This window comes from Scyliorhinus canicula, chromosome 5 (assembly GCF_902713615.1).
Source record: "Scyliorhinus canicula chromosome 5, sScyCan1.1, whole genome shotgun sequence".
Classification (NCBI taxonomy): Eukaryota; Metazoa; Chordata; class Chondrichthyes; order Carcharhiniformes; family Scyliorhinidae; genus Scyliorhinus; species Scyliorhinus canicula.
This window is the reverse complement of record NC_052150.1, coordinates 39,005,531-39,033,267: the sequence shown is the minus strand read 5'-3', so window position 1 is coordinate 39,033,267 and position 27,737 is coordinate 39,005,531. Positions and strand designations below refer to the sequence as shown.

The following is a 27,737-nucleotide window of genomic DNA, read 5'->3' as shown; positions in this document are numbered from 1 at the left end:
TATATTAGATTGGTCATGACCTCATTGAATGGCGGGGCAGCCTCGATGGGCTGAATGGTCTACGTTTGCTCCTACGTCTTGTGGTCTTCTGATTAGAAGATGCTGGTGAAGGATCCTTGGTGAGTTCCTGCAGTGTATCTTGTAGATAGTACACCCTGCTACCACTGTGTTCTTGTTGTTGGTGTGGGGGAGTGAATGCTTGTGGATGTGGTGCCAGTCAAGTGGGCTGCTTTGTTCAGGGTGGTGTCAAACTTCTTCAGTGTTGTTGGAGCTGCACTCATCCAGGCAATGGGAGAATATTCCACTACACTCCTGTGCTTTGTAGATGGTGGACAGAATTTGGGAGTCAGGAGGTGAGTTACTCACCACCGGATTTCTAACCTCTAACCTGTTCTTGTAGCTACAGTGGGTGGGATTCTCTCGTCGAAGGAAGCCACTGTGCATGCGCGCGTTTGCGCCAGTGCTACTGCGCATGTGCGCGTTGGCGCTGGTGCCACTGCGCATGTGCGGATCCCGCATAGGGGCCATAATTGCCGATCCTGAGGCCATGTTGACGTCGTCAAAAAATACGACGGCGTTTCTGACAGCGTCAACACTTAGCCTCAGGATCACAGAATCCCGCCCACAGTGTTTATATGGCTAGTCCAGTTCAGTTTCTGGCAAATGGTCACCCCCAAGATGTTGATTGTGGGAGATTCAGCGATGGTAATGCCATTGAATGTTAAGGGGAAATGGTTAGATTCTTTCTTGCTGTAGATGGTCATTGCCTGGCACTTGTGTGTCACGTATATTACTTACCACTTGTTAGCACAAGTCTGGATATTGTGTAGGTCTTGTTGCATTTGGACATGGACTAATTCAGTATCTGAGGAGTTGCAAATGCTGCTGAACATTGTGCAATTATATGGAAACATTCCCACTTCTGACCTTATGGTGGAAGGAAAGTCAAGCTGAAGCAGCTGAAGATGGTTGGGTTCTAGGACGCTACCCTGAGGAACTCCTGCAGTGATGTCCTGGAACCTCCAACAACTACAATTATCTTCCTTTGTGCTAGGCATGACTAACCATCAGAGAGTGTTCACCCTGATTCTTATTGGCTCCAGTTTTGCTCGGTTCCTTGATGTCACACTCGGTCAAATGCTGCCTTGCTGTCAAGGGCAGTCACTCTACCTAATCTCTGGAGTTCAGCCCTTTTATCTATGTTTGAACCAAGGTTGTAATGAGGTCAGGAGCTGAGTGGCCCTGGTGCAACCCAAACTGAGCATCAATGAGCAGGTTATTGCTGAGCAAGTGCCGCCTGATAGCACTATTGATGACCCCTTCCATTACTTTACTGATGAAGACTGATGAGACAGTAATTGGACGGGTTGGATTTGTCCTGCTTTTTGTGTACAGGACACACCTGGACAACTTCCCATATTACCGGGTAGACCCTGAAGGATCACCCACTCAGCACTTCTGGCTGACGATTGTTGTGAATGCTTCAGCCTTGTCTTTGCTGTGATGTGCTAGGCTCCTCCATCATTGAGGATGGGGATATTCGTGGAGCCACTTCCTCCAGTTATTTGTTTCATTGTCCACCACCATTCTCGACTAAGGTGGCAGGACTGCAGAGCTGAAATCTGATAGGTTGGTTGTGGATTTGCTTACTCCATCTTGCTTACTCCCCAACAGGGGCTGTTTAGCACACAGTTAAATCGCTGGCTTTGAAAGCAGACCAAGCAGGCCAGCAGCACGGTTCGATTCCCGTAACAGCCTCCCCGAACAGGCGCCGGAATGTGGCGACTAGGGGCTTTTCACAGTAACTTCATTTGAAGCCTACTCGTGACAATAAGCGATTTTCATTTTCATTTCATTTTCATCTATCATTTTCTGCTTACGCTGTTCAGCATGCGAGTAGTCCGTGTTGTAGCTTCGCCAGGTTGATGCCTTATTTTTAGCTATACCTGTTGCTGCTTTTGCCATGCGATCTTCATCGAACCACGGTTGATCCCCTGGCTTATTGGTAATAGAGTGCGGAATATTTTCACAGTAACTTCATTACAGTGCTAATGTAAGCCTACTTGTGACACTAATAAAGATTATTATTATTATGATGCAGGCCTTGAAGTTCCAGATTGTGGTTGAGTACAATTCTGCTGCTGTGGCTCACCGTACCTCATGGTTGTCTAGTCTTGATTTGCGAGATCTGTTAGACATCTATTCCACTTAGCATGGTGCTCGTGCCACATAACATGGTGGAGGATATCCTCAATGGGACAATGATACTTCATCTCCATAAGGACTTTGCAAATGTCATTCCTAACGGAAAGATGCAGGCATGTTGGTGAGGAGGAGATCAAGTATATTGTTAGTTCCCTCATCATCGTGGGTTGGTATGGTGGCACAGTGGTTAGCATTGTTGCCTCACAACGCCAGGAACCGGGGTTCAATTCCGGCCTTGGATGACTGACTCTGTTGAGTAGGCACATTCTCCCTTTGTGTGGGTTTCCTCCCGGTGCTCCGGTTTCCTCCCACAGTCCAAAGACATGAAGGTTAGACAGGTTGGTCATGCTAAATTGTCCCTCGTGTCCAAAGATGTAAAGGTTAGGTGGGGTTACAGGAATAAGGTGGGGGATTCGGCCGAGGTAGAGTGTTCTTTCAGAACAGGTGCGGACCCGATGAGCTGACTGACCTTCTGCACTGTAGCGATTCTATGATTCGCTGCTGCAGACCCAGTCTAGCAGCTATGTCCTTTAGGGCTCAGCCAGTTGAGTCTGTACTGGTGCTACCGAGCCACTCTTGGTAATGGACATTGAAGCCACCTAACCTGAGTATGTTCTGCGACCATGCCACCTGTTTGACATGAAGTAGTACTAATTCATCAGCGGTGCACAGTAATCAGCAGGAGGATTCCTTGCCCATGTTTGACCTAATGCCATGCAACTTCATGGGGTCTGGAGTCGATCTTGAGGACACCCAGGGCAACTTCACTGTGGCCGCCACATCTTCTGGGTCTGCCCTGCTGGTGGAACAGGACAGGGATGGTGATGGTGGTGTCTGGAACATTATTCCATGCGTATGATTATGTCAGGTTGTCGTTTAAGACAGATCTCCTAATTTTGGCACCCCAGATGCAGCGTCAACAGATCTGAGTTTGTCATTCCCGATCCCTAGGTAAATGCTGGTTTCATTTCAAGGCTTTTTAGTGGTTTGATGCAAATGAGTGGCTTGCTCGGCCATTTCAGAGGGCAGACCAGGCAGATTTTCTGTGAACCAGATGGGTTTCTACAACAATCATTTCGGAGTCATCATTTGACTGTTAATTCCAGAATTTAATAGAATTCAAATTCCACCATCTGGATTCGAACCCAGCCGTTTCCTAGGGTCTCGAATACTAGTACAATGAAATTACCATTACACCACCAGAGTTGCTGATTGATTTCTAACAGCTGTTGCTGCGATTTTAGAAACATTTGGTGTTTTCCACAGTGTTTAAATTTCCTAAAGCTGCAGGGAATCATGTGGTACACACTGTAGGACTTTATTCAGACTTCAAGGGTTCTCCACAGGCTACTTGCTCACATGGGTGTAGTAGTATGCATGTCTTTGAAGAATAAAACGAGGTGACACAGAGCAAAAGAAGAGGTTGGGAAAGGGAGCAATAGGAGAAGGGCTCACAGCAGGAGCCCATGTTCAGCGCACAATTCACTAAACCTCTGTGAATTAAGTGTCAAACATCCCCACCTGACTAAGAACATCCGCAGCCAGTAATCCAGCCTCAGAGCAGAGCACGGAGAGCATTGCCAGTGGTTGTGGACATGACTGTGGCCAGGAACTTCCAAGCTGGAGTGGACAATATTTGCAACATCTCTGATTTTGCCATCCACTGTTGCATACGGTGAAGGCCACTGAAGCTCTAGTTCAAGACAGCTGAATTCATTTCATTCTGTTTTACTAGAGAGAAGAAGGCAAAGTAATCTAATGGCTTCATGAGGATTGTAGACCTCTCCATCGTGTAAAGTGCCATTGCATGGACATTGTTTTGCAGGCACCACATGTCAGCTCTTGAGATGCACTGCGAACAAAAGGGATTCCGTTCCCTCAGTATCCAACTGGTATGTAACTGGACGCAATGTATCATGAAGGCTAATGCCTGATATCCTGACAGCAGACAGAATGCATTCATTCTGCATTCATTTGCTGTGTGTTTGAGGCATTGCAGCACACCAAAGAGTGGCTATTGGATGACAAGGGCTGTCCTTTGAGGACCCATGTCAAGATTCCAATGTGCAGCCCATGCTCACATAAGCTGCAAATAGTGAAAGTTATACTGCCACATGCAGTGAAATTGGTCAGGCAATTGGGAGTGTTTAACGCTTCCACTGCCTGGACCACTCTGAAGAAGCCCTCTGTACTCGGCAGAGGATTTGTAATGGTCTGCTACTTGCTACACAAGCTGACTTTTTTGAGGTTACAGCCTTGCCACCAGTTGTACAGCAATAAGCTGAGAGGAGGAAAGAAGTCCCACAACTTACTGTTCCTTGTTACTGACCATCAAAGTGTCTGCTTTGCTACAATGCAAAAGTAAAGGCCACTGTAACATGCATATTTCAAATCAAATTTATCAATCAAACCATGTCAAATGGCATAGAAAGGTTAACTAATCACCTTCTGCATTCTCTTAGTGCCTGCCTCTGTCTGACCTAGTTCTCTTGTGCTGCAGCAGGGCCTGACTGAGTGGAGAAAACTGCAGGTGGCCTTGGAGGATGACCCCAAGCATCTCTGGATCTAGAAGGGTCCAACTTTGGACTACACCATCTCTACCTGAGTGGCAGCAGTCTGGGGTGGCTGACTAACTGGAAAGTGCAAGGGCACTGGCGGAGTGGCAGTGATAGGAGGACGAATGCTGCAACCTTGAGAGAGGACATCAAATTTGTGCTCTCTGGAATCCCTGCTACTCCCTCGGGCAATCCTAGCAATGTCTTGGAGAGCAGATTGATAGACTGCTGTGACATGCTGCAAGTTCCTTTGAACACTGATATGACAGCTGCGATGACAGCAGTCAGAGATTGCCTGAATGCAGTCTTGAGCTTCCACTGCAGCCAGCAGATATTGAGCAACTTTGGCTTGTGTTGCAATAGAAGTGGGGACATCGACCATCAGATGGTACATCTTGGGGTTGGCCACCAATGGAATCTGCGAAAAATGGGCTCCGTGTTCTGTAAAATGCCTGGAGCTTGTCGGTGCTGGATTTCTCCATTCTCCTTGCCGTTGACCCCAGGCATTCAGACAGGACTGCCAATGCACCAAGTATTTCATTGTGTACATTCATAAGCCTTCTGTCGCCCACCTCATCGAAGTTCTCTACAGCAGTATTAGTGCATGGCCTTGTCCTCCCGTGTGCTGGATATTCTGCAGTCTTTGTTCCCTGTTATGTCATCGTGACCAGAATCTCACCACGTGCAAGTTCGCCTCTCGGCTATCCCCTAAAGTATACACAGCGCCAATATCATTGGTGGCTGTGAGTGTGAGACCGAGTGACAATGTTTCTTCTTCATCACTGTCTTCCTGCTCATTCATCTCTTGTTCGTCCTCCACTGCTTGGCCAGGGTGCAATTGGACATGTGAAAGGACAAATGTACGAAAGTAGGATTGTGGTGAGGAGAAGGGGAGAGAGTAAGAGCTGCAGTCTTATAATTCAGAAGGGATTATGGAATGACAGGGATGTGGGATGTGAGGAGGAGAAATAGGTATGTGGATATTGTTATCTTCAATTATTACAGCTTTGCCGCTGGCCACGGCCTCAATCATGGCCAGTTCAATGATGGTAATCAATGCCTTTTGCTCGGACTTTTGCAAGGCTGCAGCTGTAACTGTCCTCTGCTGGTTATGCACCACCTTGCCCCCCTAGAGGGGAAACAAAGTATGTAATTGAATGTGGTGCAATATGTTTGGTAATGAGGCTGTCATTGTTGAATAGCCGGAAGTGTGTGCAAGCTGAGATATGGGTGTTGCTTGTAGCATTACTAAGTTTACAATGGTGAGGTGAAACAATAACCATTAGCTAGGAATTGTCGTGTTGAGCACACTGAGATAACAGGGGCTGCAACTGGATGCAGCTATCTCTGAAATATACTCCAGACCTTGAAGTTAGTTAAATTTGATTTATTGAACCTGTCACACAGTTAGCTCAGTTCTCAGTGAGTTCGACTCTGCTAATTTAAGTGTGATTACTCTGTCTGACTGAACCAGACTAGCTCTTAGCCACGTGATGTATATGTTATGTGATATATACACCCTGACTCACTCTGTAGATGTCCCCAGTGGAAAGAGGCGGAGTGTGAGTGTCTCGTGTCTTTTTTGGTGGGAAACCACCCACCAGTGTTCTGCCTGCTGATTGGTTCTGTCCTGTTCTCTGTGTTCATTAGCTGCCTGTCTGTATCTCATTATGTGCCTGTCTGCATATCATGACAGGAATCCTGCTGAATTGTTGATGGGTGAGTGATGGGGATGTGGGATGCATTGAGCAGGTTGGGAAGCTAGGGGATATGGGATTTGAAGATTCGATCACTTTTAGCAAATTGTGACACTGCCTCAAAGTCCTAGGGCCTCAATGCGTGGCATTGACCTCCACAGCCGTGTGGGTTCACTGTCTTCGCAAAGTTTGTCTCAAAGGTCTCCTGGCCCCCTGCTGATAAGTGACTTCTCTACACCTTTCCCCCTTCTGCACCAAGGCCTTAAGTGCGATGCCAGAAAATCTCGGAGCCCACTCTGCTATGTTGTGCCATTCTTTGTCAGTTGTAGAATGATTTCCAGTACCTGCTCCAGTCAGAGAATGAACTTCCCTTTAAGAGGTGCAGACTGGCTTTAAGCCGTACGGGCCAGCTTTCATTTGTGCCATCCTCTCACGGTTTTGCATCTCTTGTTCAGGCATGCAGCCATTCAACAGTGTGCTTAGTGCTGGCTGCGCTCTGTAATCATTTAAATTAGCATGCAGCACAAAGTTTGCATGAGGTCTGCATCGGAAGCAACGAACAGGGGGGGTACTCTATGCACACGTTTTCAGGAGTTATCGATTTTTGCGGCCTTGCTCTCTTTGGCAGTGTGTAGCTGAGACACGCGGACCGAGAAAAAGTCTCTGGTTCAGTCTCTAGTCTGCACTTGTCTTAACTTGGATGTTGGTTCCTTTGCAATTTCAAATGCGTTTGCACCATTTGGAACATATTGTGACCACAGCTGACATGACTGCTCAATGGGTGAAAAATGTGTGTCCTGTTTTCATTCCATCTGCATTTTTAATTGCTTGGATCTTGCATCATCTTCTGTTTAAAAATGCACTTTAGGTGCAGCTTACAAAAGCAAAATACTCCAGATGCTGGGAATCTGAACTCGCATCAAAAAACACTAAAACTACTGAGCAACTCGGGTCGCGTCACTGGAGAGAGAAATAGTTACTGTTTCAGGCTGATGATCAGTTGTTATATGGCTTACTACCCCTGACAACTTCACCAAGGGCAAAATAAATAAGCTCGTACTTACAATGGAGTAAATTCAGGACCAATGCTTTTAGTCTGCCTTTTGTTATAATTCTCCCTGCAACTTTTGTTTGGAGCTTCATCTCAAAAACAAAACAGTAAAGCAAGCAGCCTGGATGGTCCTCTGGAGAATATTTCCACTATCCTGGTTTCCATGGATTTTATGGTGGGTGGCCTGATGGACCTGGGAAGCCCCAAAGATGCCTAAATAAATGCCTTAAAGTTGCAAGTATTGTGCTGGATGAGATAACTTGATTTACTGAAGTGTTGCCTTTCTTGTTTTCCAGCATCAAGGTATTGGCTGTGCAAGAAATTATTGACCGGGAAGCTCTAGAAAAGGTAAAGGTTTATATCGAGAAAAGCTGTTGCCTTTGAGAGTTGTACAATCTGAAGAAGTGAGTCAATAAATGTATGTGACAGCTAATAGATGACTGGACTTTGTGGAGAACCATTAACTCTTTTGCCAGTTCAGGTACTGTCACAAATGATGACAGTAAAGCTGAAATGGTTTGTGTCTACCAGCTGAGCCCCCTGGGCATATAGATTATGGCAGCAGGGATGGGGCAGCGTGCTCCTATGAATGTAACTTCCAGTCCGGGGTACGAGCATGTTGATTTACTCTGCTCATTTTGGAGATTAGGAGGTGGGAGCCATCGTGATAACTATAACCTCTTTCTCTAGGGTGCAGAGCACAACTAATAGAAAGATTTAAAAAAAGGAAGACTTGCATTTAAAAACTGCCATTCACAATCTCAGGACATCCTAAAGTGTTCTGTAGCCAATGGACCGTGTTCTGAGATGGACTGTCTTGGACTCTTGGGGGGGTGGAGGGGTCGATTCCTGTGGCGGGCGGGACTGGAAAATTTACCCCTCGGTATGAAACTTAGTTCCGAGACAGACTTCAGACATACTCTGGCATCTGCTTAACACTTGTTTATCAGCACTACATCTAAACAGGTTACAGGGTGGGCATGTAGCTCTTAGAAATTATTCAAACCTCTCTCTCTCTCTGGTCTAACACATGACTGACTGGTGCCAGTGGTACATCATCTACGTTGTATAGTAGCATATCCCATCTGTTAACTCTTTATACTACAGTTAGTAAGCTTTAACCATGAGAGCTGTAGTCATATTTAGAGCCACAGAAAGCTTGATCAGGAAGGTCCAGGTTCCCCTAGCACATAATGGTTATTATTACATGTTATGTTCAATAAAACTTGAGCATTTTTTATGTGTTTTGCTGATTACCATATGTCAGTGGACTTGCACAACTTACCACCTATAAACCTCATGTGGCATAAATGCAGATTGAGTTCCATGTTTAATTGTGAGGAAAGGATTGTGACACACAGAAATTGCTGAATGGTATCCTAGGCGTGAGACAGAGTGTGCTAATTCCCTCTGGACTATATGTTCACTAACTGGAGAAACTGGATTCCATGTACAGGTGTTTGCTTCCAATGTTCTCAATGCACTGACGGATTCTCTCTTTGACCTGGAATTAAATTTTGTCAATGGTAATACATCTTTGCTCTGGAACATGTTTTGTATTGTCAGGCACGAGGAGGAACTTGCCATCGGACTATTTCCACCGCCCAATCTCGGATCCTTTTATTTCTGGGTTTGCTTTTATGTCTCAGAGCTTATGGGTTTTACCACAATGGTGGAAGTACACACCATACTGGTTTTAGTTTAGATTGTTCCTTTAAGTTGAAGCATTTGTTGATTTGAAACCAGTTTAGTTTCCCACCTGCAGTAACAGTGATCCTCATCAACCTATTTTTAATAAATGTGGGGAGTGGGGGAGTCTGGTTGTGGGGTGTTGTGTGGGGAGGAAGCCAACTGCATGAAAAAGTCAGCTTGCATGCCTGCGTCTGTGAAGTAGCTCGGCATTGAAGCAGACACATGCCTTCAGATAACTGAAATGGTAAGGATGTTTAAGATGCACAGGAAACATGTAATTCCCAGCTACTGTGCAAAATCAAAACTGATTAAAATCTTCATGCATCTGCACCTACACCCAGTAATCTTCAGTGACCTAATTAAAGCTAATGGACCTCTACATTATCAATGTTGCATTTTATAGCGTTATCAGACACTTACATTGTGGTCCTCTTACAAAGTATAAGACTGAGGAGTATTATAGAGAAGAGTTCATCATAATCCTTAACAAACACAGGTACACCCTGTGGTGAACGTAATATATGATGATTCACACTGTCTTTGTAAGCGCAGTAGCGCTGTCCAACCACTAGGGGGAGTAGCTCTGGGAGTACTCAGGAACTTGTACTGGGCTCCACCCTTGGCTCCGCCCACGACTCCTCCCCCTAGTGCTGCTGTATAAATACCCTTGTCCAGAGTCAGCCTGAGTTCACTAAGAGTTCATCAACGGGTAACAGGTTGGCTCTGGAGTAAGTTGATTAAAGCCTAGATTCATATCGGAAACACGTGTCTGGTGAATTGATGGTTCCATCAAGCTAATCGACTTAACAGTAAAGATCGATCATGGAATCGGCCCTCAAGCCTGGACGCCTGGAACTCGACCCGCAGGATGCAGAGGCTAAAGAAATCTTCTCCCACTGGCTGCGGTGCTTCAAGGCCTACCTGGCAGAAGCGAGCACAGCCGAAACGACAGAGGAACAGAAGCTAAGCCTACTGCACGCGAGGGTCAGCCACAGAATCTCTACGCAACTAAACTCGGCCAGTTCATATACTGCAGCGCTAGCAGTTCTCGATAAAATTTATGTAAGGCCTATTAATGAAGTTTACACTCGCCATGTGTTCACGACTCTCCGCCAACGGTCTACAGAAACACTAGCTGAATTTCTAAGGGAACTCAATAACTTGTCCAATGACTGTAATTATCAAGCGGTGGGGTGGCATTGTTAGTCAAGGACAGTATTACGGTGGCTGAGAGGACATTTGATGAGTACTCGAATACTGAGGTAGTATGGGCTGAGTTAAGAAACAGGAAAGAAGAGGTCACCCTGTTAGGGCTTTTCTATAGGCCTCCGAAAAGTTCCAGAGATGTAGAGGAAAGGATTGCAAAGATGATTCTGGATAGGAGCGAAAATAATAGGGTAGTTGTTATGGGGGACTTTAACTTTCCAAATATTGACTGGAAACACTATAGTTCGAGTACTTTAGATGGATCCGTTTTTGTCCAATGTGTGCAGAAGGGTTTCCTGATGCAGTATGTAGATAGGCCAACAAGAGGCGAGGCCATATTGGATTTGGTACTGGGTAATGAACCAGGACAGGTGTTAGATTTGGAGGTAGGTGAGCATTTTGGTGATAGTGACAACAATTCAATTACGTTTACTTTAGCGATGGAAAGGGATAGGTATAAACTGCAGGGCAAGAGTTATTGCTGGGGGAAAGGCAATTATGATGCGATGAGGCAAGACTTAAGATGCATCGCCTGGAGAGGAAAACTGCAGGGGATGGACACAATGGAATTGTGGAGCACGTTCAAGGAACAGCTACTGCGTGTCCTTGATAAGTATGTACCTGTTAGGCAGGGAGGAAGTGGTCGAGTGAGGGAACCATGGGTTACTAAAGCAGTTGAATCACTTGTCAAGAGGAAGAAGGAGGCTTATGTGAAGATGAGACGTGATGGTTCAGTTTGGTCGCTTGAGAGTTACAAGTTAGCTAGGAAGGCTCTAAAGAGAGAGGTAAGAAGAGCCAAGCGAGGACATGAGAAGTCTTTGGCAGGTAGGATCAAGGATAACCCTAAAGCTTTCTATAGGTATGTCAGGAATAAAAGAATGACTAAGGTAAGAGTAGGGCCAGTCAAGGACAGGAGTCCGAGGAGATAGGAGAGGTGCTAAATGAGTATTTTTTGTCAGTATTCACACAGGAAAAAGACAAAGTTGTCGAGGAGAATACTGAGATACAGGCTACTAGACTAGTAGGGCTTGAGGTTCAAAAGGAGGCGGTGTTAGCGATTCTGGAAAGTGTGAAAATAGATAAGTCCATTGGGCCGGATGGGATTTATCCTAGGATTCTCTGGGAAGCTAGGGAGGAGATTGCTGAGCCTTTGGCTTTGATCTTTAAGTCATCTTTGTCTACAGAAATAGTGCCAGAGGACTGGAGGATAGCAAATGTTGTCCCCTTGTACAAGAAGGGGAGTAGAGATAACCCCGGTAACTATAGGCCAGTGAGCCTTACTTCTGTTGTGGGAAAAGTCTTGGAAAGGTTTATAAGAGATAGGATGTATAATCATCTGCAAAGGAATAATTTGATTAGAGATAGTCAACATGGTTTTGTGAAGGGTAGGTCGTGCCTCACAAACCTCATTGAGTTCTTCGAGAAGGTTACCAAACAGGTGGATGAGGGTAAAGCAGTTGATGTGGTGTATCTGGATTTCAGTAAAGCGTTTGATAAGGTTCCCCACGGTAGGCTATTGCAGAAAATACAGAGGCATGGGATTCAGGGTGATTTAGCAGTTTGGATCAGAAATTGGCTAGCTGATAGAAGACAAAGAGTGGTGGTTGATGGGAAATGCTCTGACTGGTGTCCAGTTACTAGTGGTGTGCCACAAGGATCTGTTTTGGGGCCGTTGCTGTTTGTCATTTTTATAAATGACCTGGAGGAGGGCGTAGAAGGATGGGTGAGTAAATTTGCAGATGACACTAAAGTCGGTGGAGTTGTGGACAGTGCAGAAGGATGTTACAAGTTACAGAGGGACATAGATAAGCTGCAGAGCTGGACTGACAGGTGGCAAATGGAGTTTAACGCAGAAAAGTGTGAGGTGATTCATTTTGGAAGGAATAACAGAAAGGCAGAGTACTGGGCTAATGGTAAGATTCTTGGTAGTGTGGACGAGCAGAGAGATCTCGGTGTCCATGTCCATAGATCCCTGAAAGGTGCCACCCAGGTTAAGAGGGTTGTTAAGAAGGCGTACGGTGTGTTAGCTTTTATTGGTAGAGGAATTGAGTTTCGGAGCCATGAGATCATGTTGCAGTTGTACAAAACTCTGGTGCGGCCGCATTTGGAGTATTGTGTGCAGTTCTGGTCGCCACATTATAGGAAGGATGTGGAAGCATTGGAAAGGGTACAGAGGAGATTTACAAGAATGTTGCTTGGTATGGAGGGAAGATCTTATGAGGAAAGGCTGAAGGACTTGAGGCTGTTTTCGTTAGAGAGAAGAAGGTTAAGAGGTGACTTAATTGAGGCATACAAGATGATCAGAGGATTAGATAGGGTGGACAGTGAGAGCCTTTTTCCTCGGACGGTGATGTCCAGCACGAGGGGACATAGCTTTAAATTGAGGGGAGATAGATATAGGACAGATGTCAGAGGTAGGTTCTTTACTCAGAGAGTATTAAGGGTGTGGAATGCCCTGCCTGCAACAATAGTGGACTCGCCAACACTAAACGCATTCAAATGGTCATTGGATAGGCATATGGACGATAAGGGAATAGTGTAGAGGGACTTTAGAGGGGTTTCACAGGACGGCGCAACATCGTGGGCCGAAGGGCCTGTACTGCGCTGTAATGTTCTATGTTCTATGTTACCGCGGCTGAACACAAGGAACTTGCTGTACGCGATGTTTTTGTCGCGGGCCTCAGGTCTAACTATGTGCACCAACGACTGCTGGAAAAGGGGGCCCAGGACTTAGAAACGACTGTGCTACCACGATGGAGGTCTCCTTCCGCAGTCTTAACTCGTTCCCCGCGGACCCCGCGACCCAGTCATGGGCCCCCGACCAGCGACTCCCCCAGGCCTGTGCTAAGCGGCCGCCCAGCCACCATGCGGCCCCAGCCAGCCACCATGCGGCCCCAGCCAGCCACTATGCTGCTCCAGCCAGCCACTATGCTGCTCCAGCCAGCCACTATGCTGCTCCAGCCAGCCACTATGCTGCTCCAGCCTGCCATTTCTGCGGCCAGAACCAGCACCAGCGGCAGCACTGCCCGGTCCGCAACGTGACCTCCAGCAGCTGCGGGCGAAAAGGCCATTACGCAAGAGTGTGCCTCGCTAAAAGGGCCCCAGCTTCCCTAGCGACTCGAAGTAATCGCTCCCCTCACTCGCAGGCCCGCAGGGCCTGAAACGCAGCGGCCTATGCCCCGACTCTGCCCCCTTCAGCCACGTGCGATTCATGGGGGCCGCCAGCTTGGAAAACCTCCACCACGCGGCCGGCCACATGCGACTCATGGGGGCCGCCATCTTGGACACCATCTTCCTCACCGCCCGCCACGTGCGATCCACGGGCCCGATCGGCATCTCCGCGCTCGGACAACTCAGCGGAAGAATACGATTATGAACTCAGAGGGCAGTCATCACGGGGCCACTCCAGCACAGCTGATCGAGCCGCCGACTACCCGCAACTCAACGCGGTCACCCTGGACCAATCATGACCAAAGAATCTACAAAACTCGATGGCAGAGGTCCATATCAACGGGTACAGAACGCCATGCCTCTTCGACTCCGGGAGCACTGAGAGCTTCATACATCCAGACCTGGTAAGACGCTGTTCGTTCCCCGTTTTCCCCATGCAGCAAACTATCTCGCTCGCTTCAGGCTCCCATTCGGTCCAGATCCAGGGGCGCACCGCCGCGACACTCACAATCCGAGGCGCTAGCTACTCGAAATTCAAACTCTACGTTTTGCCCGAACTCTGCGCGCCACTCTTATTAGGCCTAGACTTCCAATGTAACCTCAAGAGCCTCACCCTCAGCTTCGGAGGGCCCCTGCCCCCACTTACTATCTGCAGCCTCGCTACGCTGCGAATCCCCCCCCCCCCTCCTCTCTTCGCCAATCTCACAAAAGACTGTAAACCCTTAGCCACTCGTAGCAGGCGGTATAGCCTGCAGGATAGGGTATTTATCAGAGCAGAGGTTCGAAGGCTACTCAGTGAGGGGGTTATAGAGGCCAGCAATAGTCCCTGGAGAGCTCAGGTGGTGGTCGTTAAAACCGGGGAACAATTCCGTATGGTGGTCGTCTACAGTCAGACCATAAATAGATTTACGTTCCTCGACGCGTATCCCCTCCCTAGGATTGCAGACATGGTAAACCAGATCGCCCAGTACCAGCTCTTTTCCACGGTGGATCTGAAGTCTGCATACCACCAGCTCCCAATTCGCCCGGAGGACCGCCACTACACGGCATTCGAGGCCGATGGCCGCCTCTTCCATTTCCTCCGGGTCCCTTTCGGCGTCACTAATGGGGTCTCGGTGTTCCAACGAGCAATGGAACGAATGGTGGACCAGTACGGGCTGCGGGCCACGTTCTCGTACTTGGACAATGTCACCATCTGCGGCTATGACCAGCAGGACCACGATGCCAACCTCCACCGTTTTCTCCAGACGGCACAGAAACTGAATCTCACGTACAACAAGGAGAAATAAGTTTTCCGCACAACCAGACTAGCCATCATCGGCTATGTCATGGAAAACGGAGTCCTGGGCCCAGACCCGGACCGTATGCGCCCCCTCTTAGAACTCCCCCTCCCCCATTGCCCCAAGGCCCTCAAACGGTGCTTGGGCTTCTTCTCCTACTACGCCCAGTGGGTCCCTCAATATGCGGACAAAGCCCGCCCACTCTTTAGGGCCACACAATTTCCCCTGTCAGCCGAGGCACGCCAGGCCTTCGACAGCATCAAGGAGGACATCGCCAAAACGGTCATGCAGGCGGTGGATGAATCCACTCCATTTCAGGTAGAGAGCGACGCCTCAGAGGTAGCTCTTGCAGCCACGTTATATCAGGCAGGGAGACCAGTCGCATTTTTCTCCCGTAACCTCTCCGCTTCAGAACTCCGACACTCCTCAGTCGAGAAAGAAGCACAAGCCATTGTGGAGGCTATCCGTTACTGGAGGCACTACCTCGCAGGTAGGAGATTCACCCTCATCACCGACCAAAGATCAGTTGCCTTCATGTTCGACAACTCGCAAAGGGGAAAAATTAAAAACACCAAAATTATGAGGTGGAGGATCGAGCTCTCCACCTACAATTACGATATTAAATATCGACCAGGGAAGCTCAACGAGCCTCCGGATGCCCTATCCCGCGGGACATGCGCCAGCGCACAGATCGACCGATTAAAAGTCATCCACAATGACCTCTGCCACCCGGGGATCATCCGGCTCGCCCACTACATCAGAGCCCGAAACCTGCCTTTCTCCAACGAGGAGGTAAAAGCGGTCACCAGGGACTGCCCGATCTGTGCGGAGTGCAAACCGTACTTCTATAGACCAGACAGGGCGCACCCGGTCAAGGCTTCTAGGCTCTTTGAACGCCTCACGATTGATTTCAAAGGGCCACTCCCCTCAACTAATAAAAACGTTTACTTTTTAAACGTCGTAGACGAGTTCTCCCGTTTCCCATTCGCTATCCCGTGCCCCGACATGACCTCCCACACATTCATTAGGGCCCTGCATAGCATCTTCACCCTGTTCGGTTTCCCCAGTTACGTACACAGCGACCGGGGTTCGTCCTTCATGAGCGGCGAGCTGCGTCAGTACCTGCTCGACAAGGGCTACCAGCTACAACGCCAGGGGGAACGGGCAGGTGGAAAGGGAGAATGCGACGGTCTGGAAGACCGTCCTACTGACCCTCCGGTCTAGAAAGCTCCAAGTGTCCCAGTGGCAGGAAGTCCTCCCAGACGCGCTCCACGCTATTAGGTCCCTTTTGTGCACAGCGACCAATCAGACCCCTCACGAGAGGCTCTTCATTTTTTCCAGGGGTACTACCACGGGGGTCTCACTTCAGGCATGGCTGAGGATGCCGGGCCCCTTACCTCTGAGGAAACACATCAGGGCGCACAAAACGGACCCCCTTGTTGAAAAGGTGCGCCTGCTCCACTCCAACCCCCAGTACGCATTCGTCGAGTTCCCTGACGGCCGTCAGGACACGGTATCCCTCTGGGATCTGGCACCCGCCGGACCCAGCGCCCCCTCTACCCCCATAGAAGGACCTCTCACCCTATACCCTATGCTGCCGCCCCCTTGCGCGCCCGAGCCCACGAGCTCGCTCCACCTGTTCTGCGCACCCGCGCCGGCCAGCCCCCAGTGCCCCCAGTCCCCGGTCGAACCAGGAGACTATGAGGCTCGGATACAACCCTCCCTGGAGTCCGTCATCGTACCCTAGCACACAACACCCATCCAGCCACCGCAAGAGGCTGCAACCCCGGTGCTCCGCAGATCACAGCGGACAATTCGACCACCGGACAGACTGACGTTGTAGACCACCACCCCCGCCGGACTTGACTTTTTTGCAGGGGGTGAATGTAATATATGATATGATAATTCACACTGTCTTTGTAAGCGCAGTAGCGCTATTCAACCACTAGGGGGAGTAGCTCTGGGAGTACTCAGGAACTTGTACTGGGCTCCACCCTTGGCTCCGCCCATGACTCCTCCCCCTAGTGCTGCTGTATAAATATCCTTGTCCAGAGTCAGCCTGAGTTCACTAAGAGTTCATCAACGGGTAACAGCCTGGCTTTGAACTAAGTCGATTAAAGCCTAGATTCATATCGGAAATACGTGTCTGGTGAATTGATGGTTCCATCACACCCAAGGCCTGGTGCCTTGATATGACCTTGTCCTGTACTCCTGATGTGTGGCATCCCCTGCTTATCAGTTAATATTTCACTCATCCACTCGCATAGATTTGTCATTCATAAGAGGAATATTTAATGTTCTTGAACAAACGTATTAGCGATGTGCAGCTTTTCTTTACACAGGATCCATTGAGTGGAAAGGAAGAATCCTCTTTACCGTTAATTATTTAATCTTCTAAATTCACCATCTAAGAGGATCAGCTTAGCATTTTGATGCTGCTTTTATTGTGTGTACGCTAGGTCATTGACTGTTTTAAAAGTAAAATATTGAAGGTTTAACTGATTCAAATGTATTAATCAGCATATATGTATAAATACTTTCAGTATTTAATGCATTCCTAATTAGAAATAGCCAGTTATCCTGCAGATCAGTACACCATGGGATATGTACTATTAAGTTGCACAGCAGCAGAAGATCGCTGACCTGGGATGAGATTCTCCATTTGGGAGACTGTGGCCTGGATTCTTTGCTGCCTACCACTGATAGCAGGGTCCCTGATGCGGCGGAGAATCAACAAATCGGGATCGGCGCCGGGAGTCAGTGGCCGCTGATCTGACGGTGATGCTCCGGCTCCCCCGTTAGCAGCGGCATCGGGGTTCGTACCCGCGCGCAAGCGGGAGGACGTAAATGAATGGAAATGGATCTTAGTGACCCATTTGCACACACTAAGCGGGCTGGGTACCCTAATTTCCGACCCTCCGTGATTCTCCAGTCCCCTGGGCCGGAAATCACGTGGACGGGAATCACAATAGGTCTCACCAACCTGACGTGGTGGTCCTCGCGGTGGACCAAGGAAGTTAAGGGAATTGCTTAAGGGAGTTGACTCCAAAGTACATCCGGGGGCCCAACCCCCATTCATAAGGCATGACCTGCCCACCCCTCCAGAGACCCCTTAAAATGGGAGAACAACCTAAGTGACCCCATTAATAGGGAGATCCCCCCCCCCCCCCAGTGACCTCCTAACTAAAGGACCCCCACAAAGACCCCATAACTAAAGGAAACCCCCATTGAGATACCTCAAGGGGATCGTAAAGCTGATGCAATTCTGGTCCAGTGGGAGAGGAAGGGCTGGATTCTCCATTCTCCATGGCTAAGTGCGGACGCCAATCGAGGATCCGTGGAGTTCCACATTCGAAAAATCCGCACTGATTCCGCGACCGGTGAGGGGCTAGCACCTGCGCCGCGTGGAACACCATGATCTCATTGAATGGTGGACCAGGCTCGAGGGGCCAGATGGCCTACTCCTGCTCCTAGTTTTTATGTTCTTATGTTCTAGAACACGTGAAAAGTGGTGTGGGAATCGCAGGGTCAATGATGGACACGCGCAGGACTGACATACAGCAGCAGCGCGTATACTGTACACACCCCATACACACGACAATTGAGGCCGAAGAGATGGCACCAGTTGTACTGGATCGTGACTCCGTCCACCCCGACCCCACAGCCCATCTCCTGGCCACCCCCACTACTCCCCACAGCCCTGGCTGAAGACCCCCCCCCGGCCAGTGGCACGATTGTCGGTGAAGTATGGTGGTGCTGGACAATGTCCCTCTCTCTCCTCAGCCACCATGCCAGGTTCATGACTGTGGACCGCGCCGTCAGGAACTTGGCCCATCAAGAGTATTATGGGTGGACCCGCTAATGAGATGCAGTTACGCACGGCATGCGTCGCAATGACGCCGTTTTGAGGAGGCGGAGATTCGCGGTCCGGCGTCAAACCAGCACCGTTCGCAATTTCGGCGTAGGGAGCTATTTTCCGCCTGATCGCACGCCCCGATTTTGGCGTTGGCCCCCGGAGAATCCCCCCAAGTCTTCCAAACAGCGAATCCAGCCCGTAATCTCCCAAAAAAGAGAATCTCGCCCTATGCTTTCCCGCCGGAGCGGAATTGCACGTGATTTGCACTAAATGTATGCATGACAAGGAATATGGGGGATCCCCAAGGGAATCCCGCGATTGGGCCACCATTTTGGGCAGGCAGCCTGAAAGAAAAGTCCCGCGGTAAGCCACCCCCCATCCCCAACACATCGCAAAGCATCAAACACATCAAAGAGAGTTAAGTGCATTCCAACCATGCCCCTTCACATTTGAGTGATTTTGAAGTGCTGAGCTGGAAATTAACAGCACTTAATTCCCTTTGATATGGTTGAGATTTATAAACATTGTGATTACAGTACTTATTATGAACATAGAACATACAGTGCAGAAGGAGGCCATTCGGCCCATTGAGTCTGCACCGACCCACTTTAGCCCTCACTTTCACCCTATCCCCATAACTCATTAACCCCTCCTCACCTTTTTGGTCACCAAGGGCAATTTATCATGGCCAGTCCACCTAACCTGCACGACTTTGGACTGCGGGAGGAAACCAGAGCACCCAAAGGAAACCCACACAGACACGGGGAGAACGTGCAGACTCCGCACAGACAGTGGCCCAGTGGGGAATCAACCCTGGGACCCTGGCGCTCTGAAGCCACAGGGCTATCCACTTGTGCTACCATGCTGCCCATATGTGTGAAGAAGATGAATGAAGCAAGGCTAACTGCTGTTTTATGGAAGTTGCAATCACTGCCCACTACCAGAAATGAATGGCTTGCTGCTGAAGGATCTGAGGGGTTTAAACAGAGGTCACAGATGTCATCTTTCCAGGAATGGACATGGTGCTTCCAGGTGAATGTTCCAACTATAATTTTTTCACTGCCCCTGTCTGGACTGCTTGCTAGCTTCCAGATAGGGGTCTTTTTCTGGGAGGGGGTCTCTGGGGGGTCCTTTTAGTTAGAGGGTCCCTGGGGAGGTATCCCTATTTAGAAATCTCTGGGTAGGTCTCCCTATTTTGGGGTTCTTTGTGGGGGGGGGGTCCCTTTAGTTAGGAGGTTTCTGGGGGGAGCCTTTAGTTAGGGGGTCCCTGGGAGGAATCTCCCTATTTAGGTGGTCCCTGGGAAGGTCTCCCTATTTAGGTGGTCCCTGGGAAGGTCTCCCTATTTAGGTGGTACCAGGGGATCTCCCTATTTAGAGTTTCCCAGATGAAGATCCAGCTGCCTGTAAACCAAAGGAATATAAGTCGTGCAGGTGGTATTTTTCGAAGGGTTGAGGATACAAAGAAAGGGAGGGGATGGGGAGCAAGGCCTTGGGAGGGATTTGAATACAAGGATGAACATTTTTAAATTTCAGCCATGGTTGGATGGGTTTCAGTTAGTTAAGATTTTATGCACAGGAGAAATTTTTTATCTCTCTGTCAAACCTTTTCCTCTCAATCTCCTGATTTGGGAGAAATCAGTTTAAAGACGTGCAGCTGATAAAAGCAACAGCAATGCTTTACGTCGCTCAAGTGAGTGGAAAACGTTTGCTGCAGATTGCCAGTCGAAAGTAAGAAATGAAAGAAGGCTGCCTGCTTCAACACAAAGTGAGATGGCCTCTGAGCTTACTAATGCTTCTTGACTTGTGTCCTAGAATTTGTTGCAAAAGGTAAGAGTTTAAGGCACGCAATGTCATTAATGTGTGAAAGATTCAAAAATTTGTGACCAAGGAAAAGTGTTGCAAATTGCCACAAATTTCCAGACAATTAGTGCCGGGGAGTCATCAGCTGTCCTCTCCCCATGACTAGAAAGGAATTGCGGGATTAATTCTGTAAACATGTTGTTATGGGCCAGGGTTTAGAGAACCCCAAAGTGTATCATGGAGTTCACCTGACCCACAACTTTTAATAGATTATGGTATGGGGAGCACACGGCCCACTCTACAGGTGAGGTACAGCAGAAAGGAAAAGTATTTTTTGAAGCAAAACAATGTTTGTTCTATGAACTCAAGTTAACCTTTTTAAAACATACAGTGAACAACTTAGCCACCATCAATTCAAATACAACCCCCAAAGAATACAACACTAAGTAATCCTTTAAGCTTTCCTTTTAACATCCAAAAGACTTAAAACACCTTTTACCAGAAGCACATCAGGTTAAAGCCATTACTGTCATTAGTTTTAAATCACCAGGAACGATTTACAGTCTTTAGAGCACAGAGAGAGACTCTAATACACCTTCTGGCTGTGACTGCAGCTATGCAGCTCTGAAAACGAAATTAAAACCCACACTGCAGCAAACAGCCCAAAACGGAAGTAAAAAGCTGACAGACAGCCCAGCTCCACCCACTCTCTGACATCACTGCAGCAATAAACACCCATTTCTTAAAGGTACTCTCACTACAGATACTTATATACACACCCATTTATAAACACCCATTTCTTAAAGGTACTCTCACATGACAATGTGTTAAACCTGTTGCAGAACGTTAAGGCTGCTATTTCACAGTCTAATGGATCAATTTATTATTCTGAATACATTAAATCTCGGAGGCCAAAAAGTGAACAATTGGAGCTGTGGAGTCTCATGTCTGCTAGTAATAAACTGTCCATAGAGGGTTTGAAAAAATCTTGGGCAGCATTCTCTGTTCCCCGACGCCGATTTCGTAATAGGCGATCGGGTGGAGAATCCCTTTTTATGATGAAATTGGGGGCGGCTCCTGTTTTCGGATGCTCTGCCCCCTCCAAAACAGCTTTGTCGAGGAGCACGCCGTTGGGACGTCCTCAGGACGTCACCTGAAGGCCGTCCCCGATGCTCCGTCCCCGATGCTCCGTCCTCGATGGCCGTGTTCCCGACCGCGCGGTTGACTCACGGTCACAGAGTTCGGGAACCCGGCGTGGCGGCTGCGGACTGCATCTAGCGCCACCAACAGTCGGGCGGGAGCCATGCTGCAGGCCGGGGGGGGGGGGAGGGCTTCGGCAAGTGCTAGGGGTGGCGAGGGGGTGTCCGGCGGGGCAACTAACTGGCAGGTCGGGTCCGCGTGCGACCGATGCCATGTTGTACGGCGCGACCGCTGCAGGTCGTCACCGTGCGCATGCGCGGCCACGGACGCGACAATTCTCCAGCCGTTTGTATCGGGAAGGCCATGCGTTTTATGTGGAGCAGCTGCTCGCCCCTCACTGGTCGGAGGATCGATGCTGGGGCCTCACCGATCTTTCCCACATAAAACGCCATGGATTCTCCGGACATAGCCCCAAAATTGGAGAATTTTCCTTTCTATTTTCTCTTCTCTCTTAATCCAATTGAAGCTTTCCTCTCATTATTTCTCTTTGTGTATCTAATTTGACAAATTCACCCTCTTTTCTCTCTGTCGTTTGCTCTGTTTCTTTGTCCTTAAATTTAATTGGTTAAGGAGTTAGACTAATGGTGCTATCAGTCATCAAGGTCCCAGATGCCTCATCGGTCTCACCATGCCATTATCAAGTCGCCATTTCACAAATTTATGGCACAAAATAATTGTAGCATATTGCAGACAAAAATATCCAATTCATGGCGCTTGTTGCTAGATGCCTTGCTCATACACATTTTGGGCTTTTGTGCCATGAAATTGAAACATCTGGGCCGGGATTCTCCGAAATCCCAGCCAAGTGTTGACGCCAGCGTAAACACCGTAGTGGTGTGCGCCGGCGTCAATGGGCCTCCTGGCCCAGCAATTCCCTGGTTTTTAGGGGACTAGCACGGCCCCGGAGTGCTGCGCGCTGCTCCAGTGCCGAAAGACTGCCCTGCACTGCCGGCGCGTGCGCGTGGTTACCGTCTCCGCGCTAGCGCAGAGCAACATGTCAGGGACCGAACAGTGGGCCCAAGTGGGAGGAGGTAGGCCCCCTTCAAATTGCGGCTGCCCGCTGATTGGAAGGCCCCAAAGCGGCCGTGGGCCCGAGCTCCCACTGAGTGGTACCAGGTTTGAACCACGCCGGCGGGACTCTGCGGACCTCGGCAGGAGTTTGGCACGTTGCCCGTAGAGAATTGCCGCGGGGGCCTATTTCAGTGGCCCCGACCAGCGCCCCGGCAACCGCGCGTGCACGATTGCCGTTGATTCTCCGGTCGCCGGAGAATTGGTGGCCCGGCGGCGTGGCGGTTATCTCACGCGCCCCCGGCGATTCTCCGACCCAGCGTGGGCTCAGAGAATCCCGGCCCTGAACTGCTAAGTGAAGGTGACCATGATCCGCTGATATAAAGCTTCCCTGGAGAAACGTTCGACTTGTGTAACTAAACTTTTGTGTTCATCTTTTTAGATGATGGACTTGTTGTGAATATATGGACATCATTTATTTATTGGTTTGTAAATATAGAAATTGGTGTTCTTAATTAGGACGGCACGGTGGCACAGTGGTTATCACTGCTGTCTCATAGTGCCAGGGGCCGGGTTCAAATCCGGCCATGGGTGCCTGTCTGTGTGGAATTTGCACGTTCTCCCCATGTCTGCGCCAGTTTCCTCTGGTTGCTCCGGTTTCCGCCCACAGTCTAAAGGTGTACAGTGTAGGTGGATTCGCCATGCTAAATGGCCCCTTAGTATCCAGTGGTTGGGTGGGGTGCTGTTTCGTAGGGTCATTGCAGACATGATGGACCTCCTTCTGCACTGTAGGGATTCTATGATTAGACTAGAATAATATAAATTAAAATAAATGAACAAGAATGAAAAGGGAGGAGAAGGAGGAAGGCAAGATTTGTAAAGTTCACTATTACAAAGGTGATAGCAGTGATTGGCTGGGGGCAAAAAATCAGATGAGATTCAGAGTATGGAGAGATAGCTGGAAAGGAAAACAGAAGATTTTGATTTGAAATTACTAATGTTGGGTGGCAGAAGAGGAAATGTTTTTCATTTTCCCTAGCATTACTGAGTACAGATTAACTTTGTGATTCTAAATTGCGACAGAAAGGATTGCGACCTATGGGGAGAGTTGTTTGTGCAGACTGTCATTTGCATAATTGACTGAAGGATTACTCCAGCCATTCCTTTGAACTATCCTGTATTTAGACATTTACAACTCGTAGGCCTCAACCTCTGTCTCTCTCTGTTTCACTTTTCACCAAAGTCTAAATGTGTTTTAGAGTCTGGAGACTGGTAAGAGAGTCTGTCATTCTACCCAGACTGTTCCAAGGATTGCGTGGGCTAAGTGCAATGAAATATTTTTAGAATTAAACAGCAACATCAGGGAGATAGAAGTGCAAAGTACTTTTATGATAAATTATGGAAATGCACAAACTGACAAAAGGCAAATTTAGGACTGATGTCATGAAGGTTTTCACTTAAGCAGCGATAACATATGAAATGGATTTATGGATTGGATATTAGAAGCAAAGCTCTGGAATTGTTTTCAAAAGACGTATGTGTGATAGGGAGGATTGTAGAATTTTCTTGAAACGGAAGTAATAAATAGACTATAAAAATAAGTGATTAATCTTCGAAAGTGCTTCATTGTCTGAAAAAGCACTTGGGACATTGTCGGGTGGTCTGGTCTCCCCAATGTAGTGAATACTGGATACTAAATTGAAAGGAGTGGAAGTAAACCAAAGGTGCGACATAAATATGCAATAAAAACAAAATGTTGGAAATGCTCAGCACGTTAGGTTGCATTTGTTGATGAGAGAGAAGTAGGACTGGATTTTGGCTCCTGAGGCGGGTAGCTTGAGTTGGGAAATATCATGGCTTATCAGCCCCCGGTCAAATTGCCAGAATTTTGCTATAGGGCGCAGGGGCGTGATGGTCGTGCCTGCCAACCCTGGAAGCTGATGCTAGGAGGTCAAGGGTACTGGGCGAGTGCTGAGCCAAGCTGGCTGGAAGGCCCACCTCAGTTCTCTGAAACTTGATTCTAGTGGTTTTCGAAGATTTTAGGCCCCCTGGTCCTCATCTTCTCCCCCCTAAACCCATCCCCATGACCCCTCATGCTCCAATGCCAACTCAATGCCATGGGCAGATTTCAGGAGCCATCTAGACATGAAAAATTCTAATATAGCTATCACTATACAGACTTGGGCCTACCGGCCCTACATGGCCGGCGCGGTTCTGCCAATGCACGCCACGGCCGTGCGGGTCCACGCATGCACGCCATGCCCGTCTCTGCGCCGGTGCATGCGTGTGGTTGCCGTCTCCGCGGAGCAACATGTCGGCGACCGAACAGCGGTCCCGCGCGGCAGGAGGTAGGTCCCCTCCAGAACGGGGCCGCCTGCACATCGGAAGTCCCGATCGCGGGCCTGGACACCCTGGAGGCCCCCCCCACCCCCCGGTGTCAGATCATCCTGCCCACCCACCAGGACGTCCACATCGGCTGTGGGTCCGGGCTCCCGCCGGGTGGGACCAGATCCGAACCACGCCGGCGGGACTTGGCGTTCGGCCTGTCGCGCACGGAAAATCGCCGCGGGGGTCCCATATTAGCGGCTCCCGACAAGCACCTGTCTCTGTACTTGCTTAAAACCTGTTACATCTCCAACTTCTTCCAGTTCTGCCAACAAGTCATGATACATGAACTCTAGGTCAGACTTTGAAGTGACGGAAGGTCAACTCAGTGCAGGTGTGATTTCAAAATCACAGTCCCAGAGGTCATCTCAGGATCCCCACGTCTGGTTTCATATTTTCAAAGAGCTGGGAGGGAGGGAATGGGAAACCCACTTGCCACCAATCAATGACCCATTAAACCCTTTAGGAACTTGTTAAGGAGTGTGTGTGGTTGCGAATGGAATTTTTCACATTTTTTCCAGTTGATCTGAATAGCATATGAGCGCACAGCTGTTATGTTTGCTGCAAGGCCAAAAAGCTTTTATTTATTTTTGTGGGAAAATGAAAATTGATGGGCTAACTAGAGCTAGGTAGAGTGCTGTGCTTTAACTTAGTAAGTGAGATGGTAGGTGGGTTGGTGGGTAGGATTAGGGATGTAGTAGGGTCAGGGTGTAGTTGGCACTTGACGAACTACACTCCACCATCAACAACCAAGAAACAAATCACCCTGAAGCCCTGACAATTGTGGCTGGAGACTTCAACCAGGCCAACCTCAGGAAGGTTCGGCCCAAACTCCATCAACGTACCTCCTGCCCCACCAGAGGTGCAAACAGCCTGGACCACTACTACACGAGCATCAAAGGTGCCATTCCCCGACCACACTTTGGCAAATCCGACCACAAGGCGGTACTCCTACTTCCGGCTTACAAAGAGCAACTCAAGCCTGCTGAACCAATCAAGAAAACAGTGCAGTGCTGGTCTGCGGCATCAGAGGATGCTCTCCGCGATTGCCTGGAGTCTGTGGACTGGTCGCGGCAGCCAACCTGGACGAGTACGCAACCATCGTCACAGACTTCATCAGTAAGTGTGTCGAGGACTGTGTACCAAAGAAGACAATACGGGTATTCCCCAATCGGAAACCCTGGCTCAACCAAAGGGTTCACTCCCTACTAAAGTCCCGGACGGAGGTGTTCAAGTCTGACGACCCTGTCCTTTATAAGAAATCCAGGTATGATGCACGGAAAGCCATCAGGGACGTCAAAAGACAATACCGGATCAAACTAGAGTCCCAGGCCAAAACAACAAACCCAAGATGACTATGGCAGGGCTTACACGAGATCACAGGCTACAAAGCAAGGCCAGGTGGAATCTCTGGGGCTGGAGCATCCCTCCCTGATGAACTGAACAAGTTCTATGCCCGCTTTGAATAGTCAGCCATTACATCAGTGCCACCCGCCCCAACAACCCTGGACACACCCATACCCACTATTACAGCCTCAGAGGTAAGAGCTGCCTTCTTGAAAGTAAACCCGCGGAAAGCGACGGGCCCCGACGGAGTCCCTGGGCGAGCACTGAGAGCCTGCGCTGACCAGCTGGCAAGTGTATTTGCAGATATCTTCAACACCTCACCTCTCTGCTCTGAGGTCCCTAACCTGCTTCAAGAAGACCACCATAATACCAGTACCAAAGAAGAACAAGGTACCTGCCTCAACGACTACCGACCGGTATCCCTGACGTCTGTTATCATGAAATGCTTCGAGCAGCCACTCATGAGATGGATCAACACCAGCCTCCCAGATGACCTTGATCCATTTCAGTTCGCCTATCGCTGCAATTGATCCACAGCAGATGCTATCTCTCTGGCCCTGCAATCAACTCTCGAACATCTCAACAGCAAGGACACCTATGTCAGACTGCTCTTCATAGATTACAGCTTCGCCTTCAACACCATTATCCCAACAAGATTAATAACCAAACTCCGCAACCCTGGACTTGACCCCTCCCTGTGCAGCTGGATCCTTGACTTCTCACCAACAGACCACAATCTGTCAGGATCGGCAACAGCATCTCCTCCACAATATCCTCAACACCAGGGCCCCGCAAGGATGTGTGCTCAGTCCTCTACTGTACTCCCTATACACACACGACTGTGTGGCAAGATTCAACTCCAATTCAATCTATAAGTTTGCATATGATACGACTGGTGGGTCGTATCTCAAACAATGACGAATCAGACTACAGAAGGGAGATAGATTACTTGGTTCCATGGTGTACCAAAAACAACCTCTCTCTAAATGCTGGAAAGACCAAGGAACTGATCATCGACTTCAGGAAGCATAGCACGACACACAACGCCGTCTACATCAATGGCTCCGAAGTATAGATGGTCGATAGCTTTAAGTTCATGGGGGTCACCATCACTAATAGTTTGTCCTGGTCCAATCACTTTGTTGCAACAGTCAAGAAATCCCAACAATGTCTCTACTTCCTATGGAAGCTAAAGAAATTTGGCATGTCTGCATCGACTCTCACAAACGTCTACAGATGTGCCATAGAGAGCATCCTATCCAGCTGCATCACAGCCTCATTTGG

At 48.8% G+C, this 27,737-nt stretch overlaps 1 protein-coding gene across 2 annotated transcripts in view; it reads left to right on the top strand.

Moving 5' to 3' along the window:
* The window catches only part of eepd1 (endonuclease/exonuclease/phosphatase family domain containing 1), a 212,121-nt gene that overhangs the window by 147,479 nt on the left and 36,905 nt on the right, over positions 1-27,737 (top strand). For both annotated transcript variants that reach the window (XM_038796934.1, XM_038796935.1), the window contains exon 5: positions 7,805-7,856. In XM_038796934.1, the coding sequence (XP_038652862.1) occupies positions 7,805-7,856 (52 nt within the window). The remainder of the gene's footprint in view (positions 1-7,804; positions 7,857-27,737) is intronic.